The 20,138-nt window shown below is 37.2% G+C and overlaps 1 protein-coding gene across 4 annotated transcripts; it reads left to right on the top strand.

Annotated features, from left to right (window-relative positions):
• Nucleotides 1-6,429: 6,429 nt before the first annotated feature.
• On the top strand, nt 6,430-20,039 carry LOC137064233 (LIM domain-containing protein). Of its 4 annotated transcripts, XM_067435602.1 has the most exons (8): nt 6,430-6,594; nt 8,648-8,708; nt 8,857-9,243; nt 9,322-9,409; nt 11,953-12,098; nt 12,608-12,655; nt 19,033-19,163; nt 19,476-20,039. In XM_067435602.1, the coding sequence occupies exons 1-8, from the start codon at nt 6,473-6,475 to the stop codon at nt 19,633-19,635; spliced, it is 1,143 nt and encodes a 380-aa protein (XP_067291703.1). In that variant the 5' UTR covers nt 6,430-6,472; the 3' UTR covers nt 19,636-20,039. The 4 variants fall into 4 exon arrangements, with proteins under 4 accessions (XP_067291703.1, XP_067291700.1, XP_067291702.1 ...); XM_067435599.1 differs by lacking the exons at nt 6,430-6,594; nt 8,648-8,708; nt 8,857-9,243; nt 19,033-19,163; nt 19,476-20,039 and adding an exon at nt 13,552-18,346 and having other exon boundaries at nt 9,326-9,409; XM_067435601.1 differs by lacking the exons at nt 6,430-6,594; nt 8,648-8,708; nt 8,857-9,243; ... (1 more) ...; nt 19,033-19,163; nt 19,476-20,039 and adding exons at nt 10,086-10,200; nt 13,552-18,346.
• Nucleotides 20,040-20,138: the final 99 nt, after the last annotated feature.

Below are 20,138 nucleotides of genomic sequence, written 5' to 3'. Positions count from 1 at the left end.
TGTAAAAAATAGCTTGCACCTGCAATCCAGCGAGACCTTCAGCTTAAAATAGGCGACAGAACTAAAGGAAATAATTTGACAGCAAAGTGCTAGCACAGGGAGCAGAAAGACTAGTATTAGTACAAAGCTATATGGCTTTAAACAAGGTAGTTTGTCAAACAGAGACAGCAAATTAGCTCAGGATTAATGATGAGCAATTCCTCTAGTGATACTTTAAAACTATTTTACAGTAATTAGAGGGTGTCAAATCTGGCCAAGGAAGATGTTAATGCAAAGCAAACTGCAAAATGAAAATAATTAAAACTTTGTCTCTAATTAAAAGCAAGACCTTATATTCCCCCTTCATTCATATTCCTTTCTGGACATTTTTTTCTCAATTAAAAGCTTTTGAGGCTTTCAAAAACCTATAAAAAATAAATAAATAAATAAATAAATAAATAAATAAAATAAAGTACACTCTTAGAAGAAAAGGTTCTTTATTCTTTCAGGCACTTTTCATTTTGCTTTGTTACAGCCTTATTCCAAAATGGATTAAATTCATTATTTTCCTCAGAATTCTACAAACAATATCTCATATTGACAAGGTGAAAGAAGTTTGTTAGAAAAAAAAAAAAAAAAATATATATATATATATATATATATATATATATATATATATATATATATATATATATATATATATATATATATATATATATTATTTATAAAATTATGTATTTATAATAATAAACAAACCACATGTACAGTATATAAGTATGCACAGCCTTTGCCATGACACTCAAAATTGAGCTCAGATGCATCCTGTTTCCACTGATCATCCATGAGATGTTTCTATAACTTGATTGGAGTCCACCTGTGGTAAACTGAGTTAATTTGATATGATTGGGAAAGGCACAAACACCTATATAAGGTCCCACAGTTAACAGTGCACGTCAGAACACAAACTTAGCCATGAAGTCCAAAGAATTGTCTGTAGACCTCCAAGACAGGGTTGTATCGAGTAAAGATCTGGGGAAGGGAACACGAACATTTCGGCAGCATTGAAGGTCCCAATGAGCACAGTGGCCTCCATCATCCGTTAATAGAAGAAGTTTGGAAACACCAGGCCTTTTCCTAGAGCTGGCCGCCCGGCCAAACTTAGCGATCAGGGGGGAGAAGAGCCTTAGTCAGGGAGGTGACCAAGAACCCGATGTTCACTCTGACAGAGCATTTCTCTGTGGAGAGAGGAGAACCTTCCAGAAGAACAACCATCTCTGTAGCACTCCATCAATCATGCCTTTATGGTAGAGTGGCCAGATTGCACATGACAGCCCGCCTGGAGATTGCCAAAAGGCACCTGAAGGATTATCAGACTATGAGAAATTCTCTGGTCTGATGAAACAAAGATTAAACTCTTTAGCCTGAATGGCAAGCATCATGTCTGGGGGAAACCAGGCAGCACTCATCCCCTGGCCAATTACCATCCCTACAGTGAAGCATGGTGGTGGCAGCATCATGCTGTGGGGATGTTTTTTCAGCAGGAGGAACTGGGAGATTAGTCAGGAACAAAGGAAAGATGAATGCAGCAATGCACTGGAAAACCTGTTCCAGAGCGCTCTGGACATCAGACTGGGGCGAAAATTTGTCGTCCTACAGGACAACAACCCTAAGGACACAGTCAAGATAACAAAGGAGTGGCTATGGTACAACTCTGTGAATGTCCTTGAGTGGCCCAACAAAAGCCCAGACTTGAACCTGATTGAACATCTCTGGAGAGATCTGAAAATGGCTGTGCACTGACGCTCCCCATCCAACCTGATGGAACTTGAGAGGTCCTGCGAAGAAGAATGGGAGAAACTGCCCAAAAATAGGTGTGCCAAGCTCCAAGCTTTTAGCATCTTATTCAAAACGACTTGAGGCTGAGGGTATAAAAAAGATTTTAAAAAATACTTTATCACTTGATTTTTTTTAAACCTGTTAAACAAAAGTAGTATGCAATTAAGTCATTTCTACACTGTAAAAAATATTTAGAAAAAAAGTTACCTGGTTACCTTAAAATTGAGTTCATTGACATTAAAATTTTGAGTTAAAACAATGAACATTTTTTGAGATTCCACAACCTTTATTAAAATATTATTAAAAGATTTTGTAAGCATATTGGATAATTGTGTGTGTTTTATTTCTGATGATGCAGTGAAACATGCCAAATAGTGGTATTTTCATGATTTATCAAATTTTTCATGTGGTTCAGATACAAAAATATTTTGAGTTTCTATTTATTAAACAAATGTCCTTCATTGTATCAACTCAAATTTGTCAATTATTTTTTATTTCAATTAACTCAAAATTTTAAGGCAACCAGGTTACTTACTTTTTTTTAAAGTTATACCAACAAAAATCAACCAAAAATGTTTACAGTGTATATATACAATAGAACCTTTTTGGCATAAAGTGTTCTTTAAAATGGAGTAAAGCACCCTATATGGTTATAAAACCACATTGAACCTTTTTTAGTGTATGAACAACTCCAATAAATAAATAATAAATTCCATTGTGGTTATGATGCAAAGCACGTTACTTTACTTATTAAAACAGTGCAATCATTCATTGGTTAACACGTCTTTGCAATATCCATTCTTAAGACTGCCTGAAACCAGAAATGGTTTCAAAGCACTGAATCACAAAAAACAACAGGACAACAAAGTGATTATATTAAACACCATGCAACAGTCCGTCACATTCATTAACAGAACAAAGTGTGTAGATTTGTGTCCAGCATGTAACTTTGGACTCGCAGGTTAATCCATGCAATTTATAATTGGTTTCCTGATTCCTAGAGAACACCATGTAAAATTATAACACAACAAAATGCCTTTAAGTCTCATAGCTGTTTTTAGCGGCTCTTTTTAAAACAGAATGAGACGTTACGCCGGCTCTGCAGCTCAGGACTGACCCCTGAACATAAGTGTTTAGAGCAGGCTCTTGTACCGCAACCCTACAGGGGCAAAAGTCAAATGGAAGCTTGACCCTAATAAGAGAAGACATCAGGGGTCCCACAGACGTGACCTGGTTTGTGGTTTAGTACTAAAGTTTAACCATCTGTCTAACACCTATCACATCATATTATGTATTGCAAAGAAAATATGTTTATTTTCTTTAATATGTTCATAGATTAAGATAAGATTAAACATTTAAATAATTAACTCTCTATACCCATTACAGCATGCAGAAATAATAATAAAAAAAACATTCACATCCTCGTAGAACTCATTTTCTGAGTGCTCTGATTTGTACCACGTGACCGCTGTACAGTGTGGCCGCTGCAGATTCATAGGGCTTAATAGTGTTGCCATAGAAACACAAATTAATAGTGTTAGTTAACTGCAATAGTGCGAATGTAGCACAATATTATTGACTTAGAAGATTATATGTGCTAAATAAATTGGCCCCACCTGTCCCTAACCTTACCCGTATGGCCGTATCCTACCTCAATAGCAGCATAAACATATAAGTACATAGTATCAAAACAATTATTTTTGTTGTAAGCACATATTATTAAAATGTGACAAATAAATGTAACCACGTCTAAGAACAAACAAAAAAACATATACTGTTTCCAAGGAAAAAATATGCATGTTCTATTATTATTAAAACATATTATATTATTTTAATTAGGTCAGAATTTAGTTCATGAAATTAAGAAATAAATTGAATGGATATTTGAATGTCAGGGATGGGCTCACCCATGGTCTGAGAAAACCCTACCTTCTCATTGCACATATGTGGGCATAGATGATATGCAACATTATGCAACTTTCAATATTTGAAGCCATGTGTTTTATTGATGGCAATCAAATTTTTTTCTAACCAGCCCTTTTTACTGGGTACAAACCTTCAGGAGGCAGTTTTCCCAGAGTCAGGTGTAATAAACCAGCCGGACTTTGCCCACAGATTCTGCCCAGTGAGCTCCCCGCGTGATGCACAGAGAACTGTCTCTAGACATCTGTGCATCGAGTGAGCAACACACTTTCAGAGGTAAAGATATTCCTTTATTTGATTTATTTCATGCCCTTATATATATAAAAATTGTGTGTGATTAAAAAGAAAACTGCATTATATCATGCAGCTTTAAAACGTACCATGGTTAGGCCTATTTAAAATATCTATTTTTTTAAGAGCATAACAATGGATTACTATTCTGTAAACAAGAGATGGTTAATTATCAGTTAGCAGATGTATTATCAACATTGGTAATGATTAATATGAGTAATGTGTCATGGTTCAGTTAATGACTGAGATGGTATATTCTGTATAATTTAAAAATATATATACACATTTCTTTTTACTATGTAGGCCTATGTAAACAATAAAAAATAAATAAAAATAAAAATATAAAAATCCACATTTTAAACATGCAGTTTAACCTCTCACCCACCTTTTTAAGCATAGGTCTGAACTGAAATGGTTGTAATTCATGAATGCTTTAGAATACAGACCTAAGGTTGGTCTCTTTTTAAAGAAACTTCGATGATTATTGCAGAAGTGAAAGCAGCTTCAAAAGTGTAAAGGCACCCACCCACATACTATAATATAATATAAAATAATCCGGCAGATTTTGGGCACAATTCTTCCTTTTCGACAATCCTAGGTCAAATACAGATTATCTTGATGGTTCTACAGATTTTCTCATCAGATTTTTCTGTGGTGTGGAGTGTGTTAAGAGAAGAACATGGGAACAACACCAAATTTAAATCAGAAAATCCTGTTGTGTGAGGGGGAACCCGAGGTCAAACGCGCACGCACTCTGTCAAGTATAGGTTAAAGGGGGGGTGAAATGCTGTTTCATGCATACTGAGCTTTTTACACCGTTAAAGACTTGGATTCCCATCCTAAACATAGACAAAGTTTCAAAAACTAATGTTGGACGTTTGATAGAGTATTTCTGTGTTAAAAATACTCCTTCCGGTTTCTCACAAGTTTCGTAGAGTTTTTTTCGAGTATGGGTCTACTTGACGTTAATAGAACGGAAGGTCCTTGTATGGGCCGTACGAGCTCTTTTCCCGGTAGGGTGCGCGCGCGTGACTAGAGCGAGAGAGAGGAAATGCACACCGAAAACACTGCTCTCAGGTGCAAGATCCAGTCCTCCGTGAAGATTTATGTCGTGTGCCTATGGGTGACGTCGAGCGACTTCAACGCTTCAACACAGCATTCCGGGAAGGCAGCGCTGCATTTGAACCGATTTGAACGCAGAAATGACGGGAAGCTTCACAACATCGTTTCAGTCGGATCGCAAAAGTGGATCTCCACAGTCACTGCTGTCAGGACTTTACCAAATCATACCAAAGAAGTGTGTTTTTGACGGAGCGGTCCCAGCGATAAAGGTTCGGTCCAGCTTTGGAAGCAGCTGGTGAGTAAAACTGCTTCAGATGTCTCTGCTATTGGCTATCGTCGCATGAGTAAACATCAGTAAACGACATGATCACGTGCTTCGTCATTCAAATGCGCTAACGGTTACTCCATTGCTGTTCTCTGTTGTATAACGTTACACAAGACTGACGTGCAAAACCGTTTTGCTTGCTACTGCTAAGGTCTAGTCGCATACAATAGTCCATAAACCGAATCATGTCCTCATAAAATGCGAGTAAAGACACACAAAGGCCACTAATTACAGTACATACCACAGAGACGGACGTCCTGATGCTGCCATTTCTCCTGTTCAATTTATTTCAGCCTCAGATTTGATTGTGGATCATTATCTGTATTAGCTGAGATAGCGATGGGTTTCTCCACGCTTGAGGACGTCACCGCTTTGTTCGCGATCGTCATTCTTTAGCTCCGCCCACACGATACGCCTCCAGGCTCTCGTTTTTTTTCCCGGAAAGACTCGGTACAGCCCATATTTCTTTTATAAATATAATAAAACGAAAGACTTTTCGGAGATATGAAGGATGCAATACTACTCAATAGGTACTCAAGATTGACATGAGATTGACTGAAACTGAGTGTTTAACCCCCCTTTAAGTGGATATCATCATGTTGTGGCCTCTCTCATTTTGAAAATCTGGTAAGATTTGTAAAATCTTTTAGTGTGGGCCAACCTTAAGTTCACTATAAAGCAAATGTACTGAACAACACATTTATTACCGTACAAAATGCAGGTTAAAATTTCTTATAAGTTACTGTAGGAATATCTAAGTTGTATTCTGAATTTGAAGTTGTTAACACAAAAATCGCACCTTCTAAATGGTTTTAAAGTACTGTTTCAATGATAACGCAATGTCCAATTTCAAAACGGATTGATGATTACTAAAATGTAAAAGGAATGACAGTTAACAGACTAAATGCTTTTCCTATTACTGATATTAAAAAGTAAGATCACACTATGTGACTGAATGCCAAAAACGTGGTCCATGTCAAGACGCATGTGATGTGTGTTCAGAGTGTGTAGGTTGGGGTGTGGACGAAGGAAAGAGTACTACGTGGAGAAGAAGAAATGGAAGTGAAGAGCTTGCGGAGGGCCCAGTCTCTCAGAAGTGTTTCCACCGATCATGTCGTGTCCTGGACAGAAGCTGGACTCAGAGACAAGAGGACATCTGTCTCCCAGCTTGTAGCACAGTGAGGGAGACGTTTCTCTTACTTTAAATGCATCGTTCACCAATTCTGTCATCATTTACTAACCCCTATGATGGTCCAGACCTTTACAACTTGCTTTCTCTGTGGGATGTTTAGCAAAAATGTCTGAGATGCTTGAGGGGACCAAGCTTCATTCACTACATACATTCCAAGTGTTCTAAAGCATACAACAACTTGACTGACTTTGAAATGTTATTTAACAAAACTCTTGCTTGACAGACATGGTCACCTTCACTTCCATTGTATTAGGTGGTTTGGACCCTTATCTAGATCTCCTATTTTGTTCCACCGAAAATAAGAGATGAAATGTCTTTTGAAAAACATGAAGGTGAATAAATGATGACAGAATATTAAATCTGGGTGAACCAAATTGAGAGTTTATACTTGATTGTGTATTAATTATATATAATAATAATATCAATAATCCATTGGATTTGATGTTGATGTGCAAACAAACAGAATACAGTTCTATTTTCGGAAATCATTTTGAATTACAAACCCGATTCCAAAAAAGTTGGGACACTGTAAAAATGTTGAATAAAACAGAATGCAATGATGTGGATGTTTCAAATTTCTATATTTTATTCAGAATACAACATAGATGGCATGTCAAATGTTTAAACTGAAAAAAATTATAATTTCGAGGGAAACAATTTGTTGATTTTAAATTTCATGGAATCAAAAAAAAAGTTGGGACAAGGCCATGTTTACCCCCTCTTCTTTTTATACCAGTCTGCAAATGTCTGGGGACTGAGGAGACAAGTTGCTCAAGCTTAGGAATAGGAATGTTGTCCCATTCTTGTCTAATACAGGCTTCTAGCTGCTCAACTGTCTTAGGTCTTCTTTGTCGCATCTTCCTCTTTATGCACCAAATGTTTTCTATGGGTGAAAGATGACCATTTAATTACCCGGATCCTTCATCTATGCAGCCATGATGTTGTAATTGATGCATTATGTGGTCTGGTTTTGTCATGTTGGAAAATGCAAGGTCTTCTCTGAAAGAGACGATGTCTGGATGAGAGCATATGTTGTTCTAGAACTTGGACAAACCTTTCAGCATTGATGGTGCCTTTCCAGATGTGTAAGCTGCCCATGCCACATGCACTCATTCAACCCCATACCATCAGTGTGCTGAAAACAACTTGGGTTGTCCTTGTCCTCTTTAGTCCGGATGACTAGTTTTCTAAAAAGAACTTCAAATTTTGATTTGTCAGACCACAGCACAGTTTTCCACTATGCCACAGTCCATTTTAAATGAGTCTTGGCCCAGGGAAAATGCTGGCGTTTCTGGATCGTGGCTTTTTATTTGTCCTATAGAGTTTTAGCTGGTGACAGTGAATGGCATGGTGGATTGTGTTCACCAACAATGTTTTCTGGAAGTATTCCTGAGCCCATGTTATGATTTCCAATACAGTAGCATTCCTGTATGTGATGCCTCTAATGGCCTTAAGATCACAGGTATCGAGTATGGTTTTCCGGCTTTGACCCTTACGCACAGAGAATGTTCCAGATTCTCTGAATCTTTGGATGATATTATGTACTGTATGTGATTATAACTTCTTATTTTTCTCTCAAAAACTCCTTTCTGATATTGCTCCATTTTTCACCGCAGTATTGGGTGAATTGGTGATCCTTTGTCCATCTTGACTTCTGAGAGACACTGCGACTATGAGAGGCTCTTTTTATACCCAATCATGTTGCCAATTGACCTAATACGTTGGAAATTGGTCCTCCAGCTGTTCCTTATATGTACATTTAACTTTTCCGGCCTCTTATTGCTTCCTGTCCAACCTTTTTCGGAATGTGTAGCTCTCATGAAATCTAAAATGAGCCAAGATTTGGCATGACATTTCAAAATGTCTCACTTTCAACAACTGATATGTTATCTATATTCTATTGTGAATAAAATATTAGATGATACCATTCCTTTTATATTCACAATTTGTAGAGTCTCCTAACCTTTTTGGAATCAGGTTTGTAAATGATTTTAAATACAGGACTTTATCAGACCTTCTGAACATCATGTCTTCACCAGCTACCAAAACTCTCCTGGAAGAAAAACAAAAGAAGTTGTTTTAGAGGATATCAAGCATGAGGTAAAAAAAAAAAAAACTACAAAAAACAAAACAAAAAAAACAATCTAACCTCACACACTCTATTAGATTATTAAACAATGTCTTTGTTTACCTAAGATTGAAGGACTCCTCCACATTTACCTTCATGGTTTTCTAATTTCTCCTACAGTTGAGCATGCAGATTGCACCAATTCCTGTCAGTGAGAATGTCAGCCGAGTTGAGACACAAGTGAAGAAGACTGATGTCAAAGAGAAGTCCAGCGCCTCTCCTCTCTCCCGCAGTAAGTCTATGGAGAGCCTCCCTCGGCACAGACCTACGGGCACCACAGCACTCAGGGCGCTCTTTGAGTCAAAGGTCACCACTCAGCCCAAGTCCAAGAGCAGCAAGACGGCGCTTCAATCAGTGAGCACTGAGGAAGCCAATAAAGCCACTCTTACAATTACTCTTCCCAATAACAAGGATGCTGAGGACCCAAAGCCACAAGTAGAGGCAGAGGTTAATAACAGCCATGATGAACAAGAGAAAGGGACTCAAGAGGCTCAAGTGATTACAAAGGTAAACAGTTAGACCTTACGGAGATCTGCATGGCCAAGAGTCATTTTTGGTTTACTGATGAAACTATTACTCTTTCAGAGTGCGAGAACAAAAGAGATGATAACCAGATCTGATAGAAGAAAGACCATTTCTGGCATTTATAGTGAAAAAAGATCATCTCGAGAGGGTGAGTCGCCTACATACATAACTTGATTTTTACGATGGATGGATGGATGGATGGATGGATGGATGGATGGATGGATGGATGGATGGATGGATGGATGGATGGATGGATGGATGGATGGATGGATGGATGGATGGATGGATGGATGGATGGATGGATGGATGGATGGATGGATGGATGGATAGATAGATAGATAGATAGATAGATAGATAGATAGATAGATAGATAGATAGATAGATAGATAGATAGATAGATAGATAGATAGATAGATAGATAGATAGATAGATAGATAGATAGATAGATAGATAGATAGATAGATAGATGTACTGCCAAATACTGTCAAATAAAAGCACTGGTGAAATTTGGAAAATATACTTTACTTTGCTTTTGATAACACTTGGGCCACGTGTTGAGGGTTCTCCAAACTGAGGAAACACCAGGTGACATCACAGCAGGAGCAGCAACTGTTCACAATCACATAAGATGAAAATAACACGCTTATTTTAGTCATTTCTGAGTGTCGGTTGGAGCAGACTGGAAAAGTAGCTATGTATCTCAACAAGTGATTGACTCAGCCTGGTGTAGCAATAGCAGAATAGCAAAATAGCTCCTAAAATAGCTGGCTGGCACTTATCCCTCCATGAGAGCTGGACAGGGTCAGCTGTTACCAGAACAGAAGCGGAGCCACAGGCTTGCTGACACACTCAGAGGACACACATGGCCGATAGACCAGTCAGAGGATCATTACTGAAGTAAATAATACAATAATTCAGAGGGACAGAGAGCACTGAATGGTGAGTTTGTGTACACATTTTTAAACCGTTAAATTGGACCAAATAGTGCGTGTGCTAAAGAGGATTGCACGACGACATGTGTATAAAAGACCACTGTTGTGTGACCAAGGACATGGATTTCCAGAATTTCATTATTCATTTTTGTGTTAAGAAAAACAGGCTGAGAAACAAGCTTAACCTTAACATTTTACTGTGCGAATAATGTTAATTTTCAACTCGCTAACATGCTGAAATTAGTTAAAGAGGACTTTTGTTGGACACTTTGCTTCACTTATCTTTATCAAATATTATTTATAGACTTTTAAAAAGAAATTCTGTCTTGTTTAATGAATAACTGTTGGAGAATATGTGTGTGGGGAATTGGAAAGCAAAACATGATCATTTAACCAATAAATATGGAGTCATTGTGATACCTATCAGATGAAGAGTGATTTAATACAGATGCACTCAACAGGTCAATTATTTACTGCAATAAAACTGAATGAGGTAAAGTCAGATAATGAGTTTCAGTTCCTTCATGCTTTTCAGATACTAAAATACAGCCTTTGATTCAGCCTAAGATTGATTGCAATCTTATTTTTATTTTACCATCTTGAAGCAAGACAATATTTTGCTCTTGAAATTGCACCTTCTTCTCATTCAACCAAGCTGTGAGTTGGTTCTTGGTTCTCGAGTGGAAATCCCACTGGTATCTGTGTCACAGAGTCAGATGTTTTCCACTCTAGTTTCTGAGCGCACTACACTGATGACTTGCATTCATAGCAGCTGTTCACATTACTATAATGAGAGCTGAGCAATAACCATCATAACATCACCATTTTAAAATGGTGGACTTTATATTAGCACACTTAATATTCATTTTAAAAAGCATTAATGAATGCATTGTTTGAACTGGTTGATGTCAGTTAAAAACCAATATGTCAAAAAAAACAGTCATAACGGTCATTTTTTTAAATTATTATTCTATTGATGTATGGTGGATGTTATGATGCAAAAAGGGTGCAAAAATCGAAATATTAAGGAAATCACCTTTAAAATTGTCCAAATTAAGTCCTTAGCGAGGCATATTACTAATAATAATATACATTATTTATATATTTAGGGTATGAAATGTTAAAAAAAAATCTTCATGGAACATGATCTTTACCTAATATTCTGATTTTTGGCATAAAAGAAAAATGTATAATTTTGACCCATACAATTTATTGTTGGCTATTGCCACAAATATACCTGTTCGACTTATGACAGGTTTTGTGGTCCAAAAGTTGTAACAAACTAACTGAGAAACAAAAGTGCTACATGAATAATCTTAACAAATAAAAAGGCTATAATGTTATGAAAATTTGAGTCATTATAAACTGTTATTGAGGAAAATGTTATTGTTACAGCATTTGGGAGTCTAGGGGGTCTCTGAGTGTGAATCAGTCAATAAATTATAGTAATTTATCATAATGTACAGTTCAAACTAAAATCCCTGCTAAAAGCTTGTTGGGTCACAGATAAAGTCTCTCACAAAACTAACAAACAATGTGCCTGACCAATCACATGACTTCTCACCTCCCACTGAAAGACAAACTTTTCTGTTTAAATCAATCTCATATCTGACCGTTCAGAATGTCTGTTTTGCCCCCTAATGTGTGCATCTGGTTGTAAAAGCACAGATGTTGAGCTTGATTTCATTCAGGAAATTTGGAGTCACGGTTTGAGTTACAATAACCATATCATGATTGTAATCTTTCTGCTGTGTTACAGAGGATAAAAGAAGGTCAGTCGCAGATTTCAGAGACAACTCGGCTCTCTACGGTCCGGAGAATCCCTCTATTTCCGTCAAAGCATTGTCTGCTCTATATTTGTCAAAAGTGGCAGCTGCAGAACCAGCAGGAAACCTCTTGAAACCAGTTAGTACTTGTAGCTACTTTTGGGGCCAGGGGGAAGAGACAGGGTAAGGCAGCAAGAAAATGCTGCTTTCAGTTGATCAGTGTTTAGCTACAAGTTCAAGGAACATACAGTTCCAAAAATAACTTTTTAATATGCTTTAAGACAAATAATGTACAAATTCAGAAGTCAACACCATTGCTAAGTATTTTCTCCTTAACCCTCATCCTTCCCTTGCACATTGTAAGAAATCCTTCAAAATGACCCAAAGCCGTGAAATTATACTTATTTTTTTCTTTGTCCAGAAACCATTTTATTTCATTTTGATAATATTTCTTTATTTTTATTTTATTTACCTTCAAATTACTAGATTTTATCAATAAATGATAAATAAATAGTTATTTAATACATTCTTCCAACTTCAATTCAAAATAACTCACAATTTCATGCATAGCCCTTTAAATTCAGCTCAAAATATCTTACATTGTGTGTCAGATATGCTAATAATTTCCTTGATTTTTGTTTGTTCTAGGACCAGAATCCCACTTCTCCAACTGGAAAAAGGCCAATAGCAAGCAAGGTAAGGAAAAATTGTTTCAAAGAAACTTTTATTTTTTTATTTTATTTTTTGTGCTCTTTTTATTAGATTTTTAAAGTAAACTAATGCCTGATGTGAACTTTACAATTTAAATTACAATATTGTGTATAAATGTGAGCATCATATCATATTTTGCTAATTCTTGAAGTAAAATTGTTTGCTTGTTTAGTGCTTTTAACATTAGCAATATTTGAAGACTTCAGATGCAAAAACCTCTAAGTCTGCCTGACATTTTTTTCTTTTAATAGAGCAATTTTATGTTTTTATTTGTACTCGTATCAATGAAAAATAACTAATACTAATACTGACTAATAACCTTTTCATTGCCATCATAGTGAAATTACTGAACCTAAACATAGGAGCTTGATAAAAAATGCTCATTTAAGATAAATTATCAGATAGACTTAGAAGTGTTTGCTTCGGAAGTACTCATTTGTAGTTTGTGTCATTCTGTAATTGCATACTCTGTAAAAAAAAAGTGTGGTAAAGAATCCTTTTTTATCTAGGGTCTGAAAATAACAACATAGGAAGTTGAATTTGCAGTGTTTGATTAACTGCTCATTTGCAGGACAGAACATATAATTATTCTGGGTGTCTTTGTCGGCCTCATAATCACCAGTCTCGTAATCACAATACTAACATGAATGATAATGTTCTCAACTGCCTGTATTCAGACTGCTGAAATTAATAACCATTAGTAACATTAGGCACAAAACGCTGGTTTTCTTTGGCATGCGGTTTGGCTTCCTTACAGTTCAGCAGGTATGTTTATCTTCTTAACCATTTATGTTTGCTCAACATTAATCGTAATCATTTGAAATAATAGGTCTATATATTAGCTACAATAATCTAATATGGTTGTCCTTTTTTACTCTAAGATGGCCGAAGGTGCACAAAACAGCATTGCATTTGCACCTGAATCAGATCCACCGACTCATCATCTGGAAACCAGTGAACATGAGCGAGCCTTTACTTCACCACCCCCTACAAGAGAAGCAATGTCCATTCTGAACCAACGCAGACAGAAATGCGAGCTTAGACGACTGCTAAAACACACTTACCCTGAGTTGAAAAATGTAGACAGTTTAGTAGAGAAGGAGATGGCTGATATTCTTAACATCGACCCAGTTGCTGGATACCAGAGCGAGGTCCAGTCTAGGTGCTGGCTGTTTGAGAACCATGAAATCAATTCAGTGGATTTTCATGACCAAAAACAACAGATGAAAAAGGAGCTTCAAGAGGTTGACATCCAGAGAACCGCTTGCTTGTTGGAACCACCTACATATAACTTCCCCAACGAAGAAAACAAACCCCAACTCAATGAATCAGAGGACGGGACATCAGAGCAAAGCACCAGAGTGGATGTGAAAGCCACACGCAGAATGTTCGAAACTCAATCATTGGATATTCTGAGAGAAAGACAAAGCCCCTGTCAAAGGAGAAACATTGTTTCTGAGGAGGAAAGTGGATCAGACCAGAAACCAAAGAACGATTCTGAAACTAATGGAAAACAAACATCAAACATTCACCGTAACAGTCTAGACACTGATTTCATAGGCACAAATGAGGTATTTGTAGGTATAGCTACAGCCAAGCAGGTCTTTGAAACAGTATTAAATGACAAGGAGAACATCTCACCCACAAATGGTGGCTTTACCCAAGAGGAAGAATTGCTGAAGGCAAATGTAAAAAACAGAGCTCAGATGTTTGAATCAACTCCACTTGATAAGATCAATCAGCAAACCAAGGAAGAATCAGAAACCATCCTTGAGAGCATGCAGAAAACTCTAGTTTCTTTATGCAACTTCAGTATCGTGCATTCTGATGGAACCATCCTTGAAACTAATGAAATTGGTCATATCAAGAAAGCAAGATATCACTTTATACAACAAGATACAAGACCAGAAATTGATGATGAGGAGATAGTGACTGGAAGCATTAAGAGCATCATGCTTCAGATGCTAGCAGGAACAAGTCTGAACCCAACTGTGACCTTCCTAAAAGAGGACAGTCAGGGCAATGTGGAGATTCAGAAAGTAGATGTTCCCACTCACCAACTCCCGTTCACTCAAGATAAAGAGTGCAGGACTGCCAATGTAGTGCAGATCACTGAGGATCTACTCAGCCAAGAGATGTCCATTAAGAAAGGAGTTTTAATTCAAGTTGGTACTACAGGATCAAGAGAGATAACAGTTTATGTTCTATTTATCCACAGTGAAGACAGTACAGGGGTGAAGGAATTGGGGAAAACTGAGCATAGAGCCATTCCCTCAAGTCTAAAGATTGATTCAGAGTCTGAAAAGATTGATCTCAAGACTGATAGTAGTTCATCAGAAAGTTCTTCAGTAGTAGATACAAACCAAATCAGTAATGTGCAGCTTTGCCAGAGCTGCCTTGAGAAAGGAGAGCTTGATCATCTAAAATGGCTGCAGGAAACATCAGATGTAGCTATAGATGTGTCTACTGGGGAATCAGAAAAAACAAGTGAGATTATACCAGCTAATGTTAATAATGTCAAAACCCGTTTTACTAACAATATGGATAATTCAAGCTTCAAAATGCAGTCAGAAGAAAACAGGCCCAAAGTTCAATCACCTACAGAAAGTTTGATAAATAATGAGAATAATACAGAAGAATCAAACCAGGCTAACATTTGCACTAACACTGGGGTCCCGCTGAAAAATGAAAGAATTCTCCAAGATCAAGATATCATGGACGATGGAGATGTTCTTCAAGCAGAGCTGGTTGATGTAGTGGAAGATGATGAGTTAGTGAATCTGCAGACAGCCATTATGAATCTTCATCAGGCCACAATGGAGGCAAAAGCTCTTCAGCAGAGTGTACAAGCAAAACTTGATTCACATATCCAGATCCAACAAATCTGTGACCTTGGTTCAGTAAACCATGATTTTACACATGTGAAAAACAATGATAATGTAAGTGCGAAAGAAGAGCTCTCACAGAAAATTCAAAAGCAGGACGAAAGCAAGGAGGACGTTATGATAGGTAGCATACAGGCAGCTCTTGATTCCCTGGGAAAGTCCAACTTTAATGTCTCAAAAGGTGATTTTAGAGCTGCAATGATTTATAGAAACTCTGCTAAAGGGTATGCAGGACACAAAAAGACAGATACAGAGCAGTCAAGTGATATGGATAAAGAAAATAAACCATCAACATCTCCTGCACCACTAGCTGAACAGGAGGCTTTAAAATCACTTGGTGAGGGAACTGACACAACATATTGTGAAAGGAAGTTGGAAAACAAACCAGTGACTTCTTCTACCTCTCATGTCTCTGTAGACACACCTGTTAAAAATCGTAAAACTCCTATTGGGCCTAAGCCAGCTATCCCACCTAAACCAGATCATTTAAAAATGAAGTCAAACCCTCTTGGTACTGAAACTGATGCCTACCGCCTCATCAAATGCCAAGTCCCTGCTACTTCTTCAAAACCACCAACTGAGCAGATTAAAGAACCTTCAAATCCCAAACCAAACCCAGACCCAGCATCTCATGAAGATGTACTCTGCACAAGTGTACAGCATACTGATGCCAATGAACCTGAGCCTAGGGATACATCAATGAGCAACACTGAAACTCCTGAAAACACAAATCTAAAAGGGGTACAGGTCATTGACAAAACTCTAAAGAACACCTCAGAAAGCATTGTCAGTGAATCTTCCACAGGATTTCATGGCACTCTTCAAAACTTTGGGGTGAAGCAGAGGGGTTCAGTCCCTCCCGTGAAACCTAAAAGAATCAAAATGGCAAAAGAAAATGTGAAGAACACTACAGACAATATCAGATCCACCATTTTGGAAACTGAAACAGAACAGGAATTCAGTCCCACTCCTCACAACAATGACTCCTCAGGCGAGATCTGTAAGATAGATAGCAACAGCTGTGAAGAAAGACAAGATAAAAGTGATGATCAACAAGTGAGTGGAGTGGTCAGACGGAAAAAGAAAAGGAGAGGAGAGACTGAGGATGAACGAAGGCAGAGACTCTCGGTACACATGGATGAAATCATGAAAGGAAACGTGCCGGCTGTCATGGAAATCTTCGACAAGCTGAAAAAGCAAGAGGAACTGAAAAACATACTCTCCAAAGTAGAAGAAATCGAAGAAGACACCAACCAAGTAGACGTGAGCTCGCTTAGAAACATTTTCGAGAGCGTATCAGATTGGATTGTGCCTCGGGAGAAAATAATCAAGCCGAAAATAGTCACGTCAGAACATTTAGGAGCACCAAGTGAACCTGAGGTGATGTCATCCATGGAGGTCGCTTTTGGGGACCTAGAGAAAGCTGGTGCTGACATCATTCGTTTAAAAGACCAAACGCTTGCGAGACTCATGGATATAGAGGTGGCCATTAAAAAAGCTCTTTACTCAGTATCGACTCTAAAATCTGAATCCGACATTGTAGGACTCTCTGGTCTCTTCAGGGAGTCAATGGTGGCTGTACAAGGTTCCCCTCCATCAGGTAATATCAAGAAAATCAGTATCGGTTCAAGTAAATCACCAAAAGCTCAAAACAAGATTGGAAGAGATGTTAATGAACAGTCAATGGCACAGAAAAAGCCAGAGCTTTTTATTCCCGCAACCAAACAGAGATCAACCTCACCGGCGTCTCCTTCATTCATTTCCATTCAGTCTGGAGCGAGGAAGCCTTCGGAGTTGCCATCACCTCAGATCAGTCCCCTGAAAGCAGAACCAAAAGAAGAGGCCAAGCCCCAGTGCTGCTGTAGTGTGCCTTCAGACCGCAGGCAATGTTCTGTCACAAAGGGGACGTCCGCCAGCCCCCCGAATCCACAACGGCAGGTCAGTGTGCTGGAAGTGCAAACGATGCCTGATGTAAAGAAATTAATCGGAACTAAAACCATCAGAGAGAACTACGAGAGGATGGATGACCTCGGGAACAAGTTCTACTCCTCGAAAACCTCCACGGTTGTGACAACCCAACCTGAAACAAGGACAACTTCTAGAAAGCTTATAGTGAGCAGTCCAGCCACATCTGAAATGGTCACATACCCAAGAATCAACACACCTTTTATTAGAGAGGACCATCGCCCACTGTAAATGTGGGAAATTTATTTCAGTTTTGGTTGTTACATAAATGAAAAATCTAATAATGTAACAGACAATGGAAAAGATTTTTGTACTGATTTGCTTGGTTATCTTTCGTAGGTTACCTCATTATTCCTACATACCTATGTTAGTATTGATCATTGTTAGTATTTCAGTTTCAGTTTTTTGTGAATTCATGTTTTTTCTTTAGTATGTTGAAGTCATGCAGAAAACATTTGATATTTCTGTGAACACAATATTTTAATTTCTGCCATATTTGTCAATAAAATTAATAGAAACGTGTCATGGTACAATTTTAGTAAACGTAGTAAAAATTTTAGTGTTCTCATGTTTAACCATTAAAACTGAAACCAACAAAGCCACACAATTCATAACTATTTTTATTTTTTGCAAATGTATTTGAATTTAAAACTGTACGTTTTCAGACGATTTACTCTTGTCCCAATGAGGGGTTTAGGGATGGACCTTCAAACATTTTCCATACAAATTGGACATTTTCAAAATGAAATTACACACTTTTCTCATGAGATTTGTTTGACAAGTGCAGTGATTACAGAAATATTTTCTAAACTAGTAACATTATTTAGTCTCGAACAAAACTTGTAAAATGCCTAGCAGATCATATTTCATATTGATTTCATATATGTTTAAATATGATTATAAATTATTATATAAATATATAAATCAATGTTTTTAACAACCAACTTTTCTTTTCAAAATGCTTAATATCCATTTAACTGTTTAAATCTACATTAAATAATGATCTGTTGGTATGTTGGTTAATGTAATATTTTTTTTTTATTTATTATTAAAGTGTTTCCAGAATTTAATAATTTAGATTAAAAAAGTAGGTAACATATTTAAACACATCTAACAGGTAAAAATCTCATTGAGGGTGCTTAACAACCACAAAAAATATAGTAAAATGGAAGAAAACCGGCACACCACAGATATATGGAAAAATATATCTTTCATGTTCTCACCACAGCTAGGTGAGACTTTACCTGTAGTGAGAATATTAAATAAATATTTTTCTATTTTTTGTAGCTGTGCTGTGCCAACTTTTCCTTCCTTTTTATATATTTAAGGGGAAAACTCATCCAGCCAACGTGAAGACAAAATGCAGCTTTATGTTTTAGTCAAGGATTGCAAATTTACACTATTGTTTTTCAAAAGCCCATTCTGCTTTAAAAACACAAGCAACCTAATAGCCAATTTCTGACCTCAAGTCATGTGGTACAGTGGAGTGTTAACCCTTTTCTGTGACTGTAGTTTCAGCCAGCAGCTCAGGAAACATGCTCAGCCTGTCTGAAACCAGTTTACCCAATGGAAAGAATGGCAGCTGATAAACTCATTTTTCACAAAACCTGTTTCTGCTGCAAGCACTGCAAAAAGAAACTGAGGTAAGAATATTTCTGATAATGAACATCACTGAAATATACACATTAAAAACACATTAGATCTACAATTCTACATTAGCTAAATCAATTTGTTACCATAACGCAACTAGACCATAAATCAAATCAAATCATTCATTAGGAAGCGCTGAAGTTGCAGTTCTGCACCAGGCTTTAGACTTTGCCTCTTAAGCTGTTAACCTACTCTGCTGACATTGCTGTTTCTTAAAACTGTTTATCTACAAATATGCACCATATTAATGTGGTTTTAGATCATACAAAAATGAATATACTAAAAGATGTTTTGCTTGGTTTTAGCCTTCAAAGCTATGCGCCGCTCTACGGAGAATTCTACTGCGTTTTCCACTATCAGCAGCTTTTCAGAAGGAAGGGCAATTATGACGAGGGCTTCGGCCGTCAACAGCATAAAGACCGTTGGCTACAGAGGAATGGCATTGACATCATTCAGAGCCACTGAACAAGTATATGGGCCGTAACCTTGACACAGCAGATGGTCTTATGTAGGCAAATACGGTTTTCTGTTCTTTTGGCCAATTGTGCATCAACACATTTAAATCAAAAAAGGATTTAACGTGATTTCACAAATCAGTTTATATCTATAAATCAGTATTGTTCCTTATATTCTATAATATTTTTGTTGTTTTGTTGGAGACCCTGATGATGGTGTGTTTTATTACATCAGTTTAAAGATCAATACAATAGTGGGAATATAAAATATTTTACATACTGGCTGATGTATCAATCATTTTAAAACAAATGTGCCAAACACATGCATGTCTGGGATAAAAATCAAATATGAGTATTTGTATATAGTTTTTAGATGCTGTTTCACTATGTAAATTACTGAACTTATAAATAAGTGATCAAATTCTGTCTTTATTAATGGCTTTCTAGCTTTTCTGTAGCATCAGTCTGAAAAGCACTGAGGAAAAAAAACACGCACAACCCACGTGTAAACAT

Source organism: Pseudorasbora parva, chromosome 24 (genome assembly GCF_024679245.1).
Source record: "Pseudorasbora parva isolate DD20220531a chromosome 24, ASM2467924v1, whole genome shotgun sequence".
Taxonomy (NCBI): Eukaryota; Metazoa; Chordata; class Actinopteri; order Cypriniformes; family Gobionidae; genus Pseudorasbora; species Pseudorasbora parva.
Note: the sequence above shows the minus strand (reverse complement) of the source record. Positions and strands in the feature narration are given on the sequence as shown.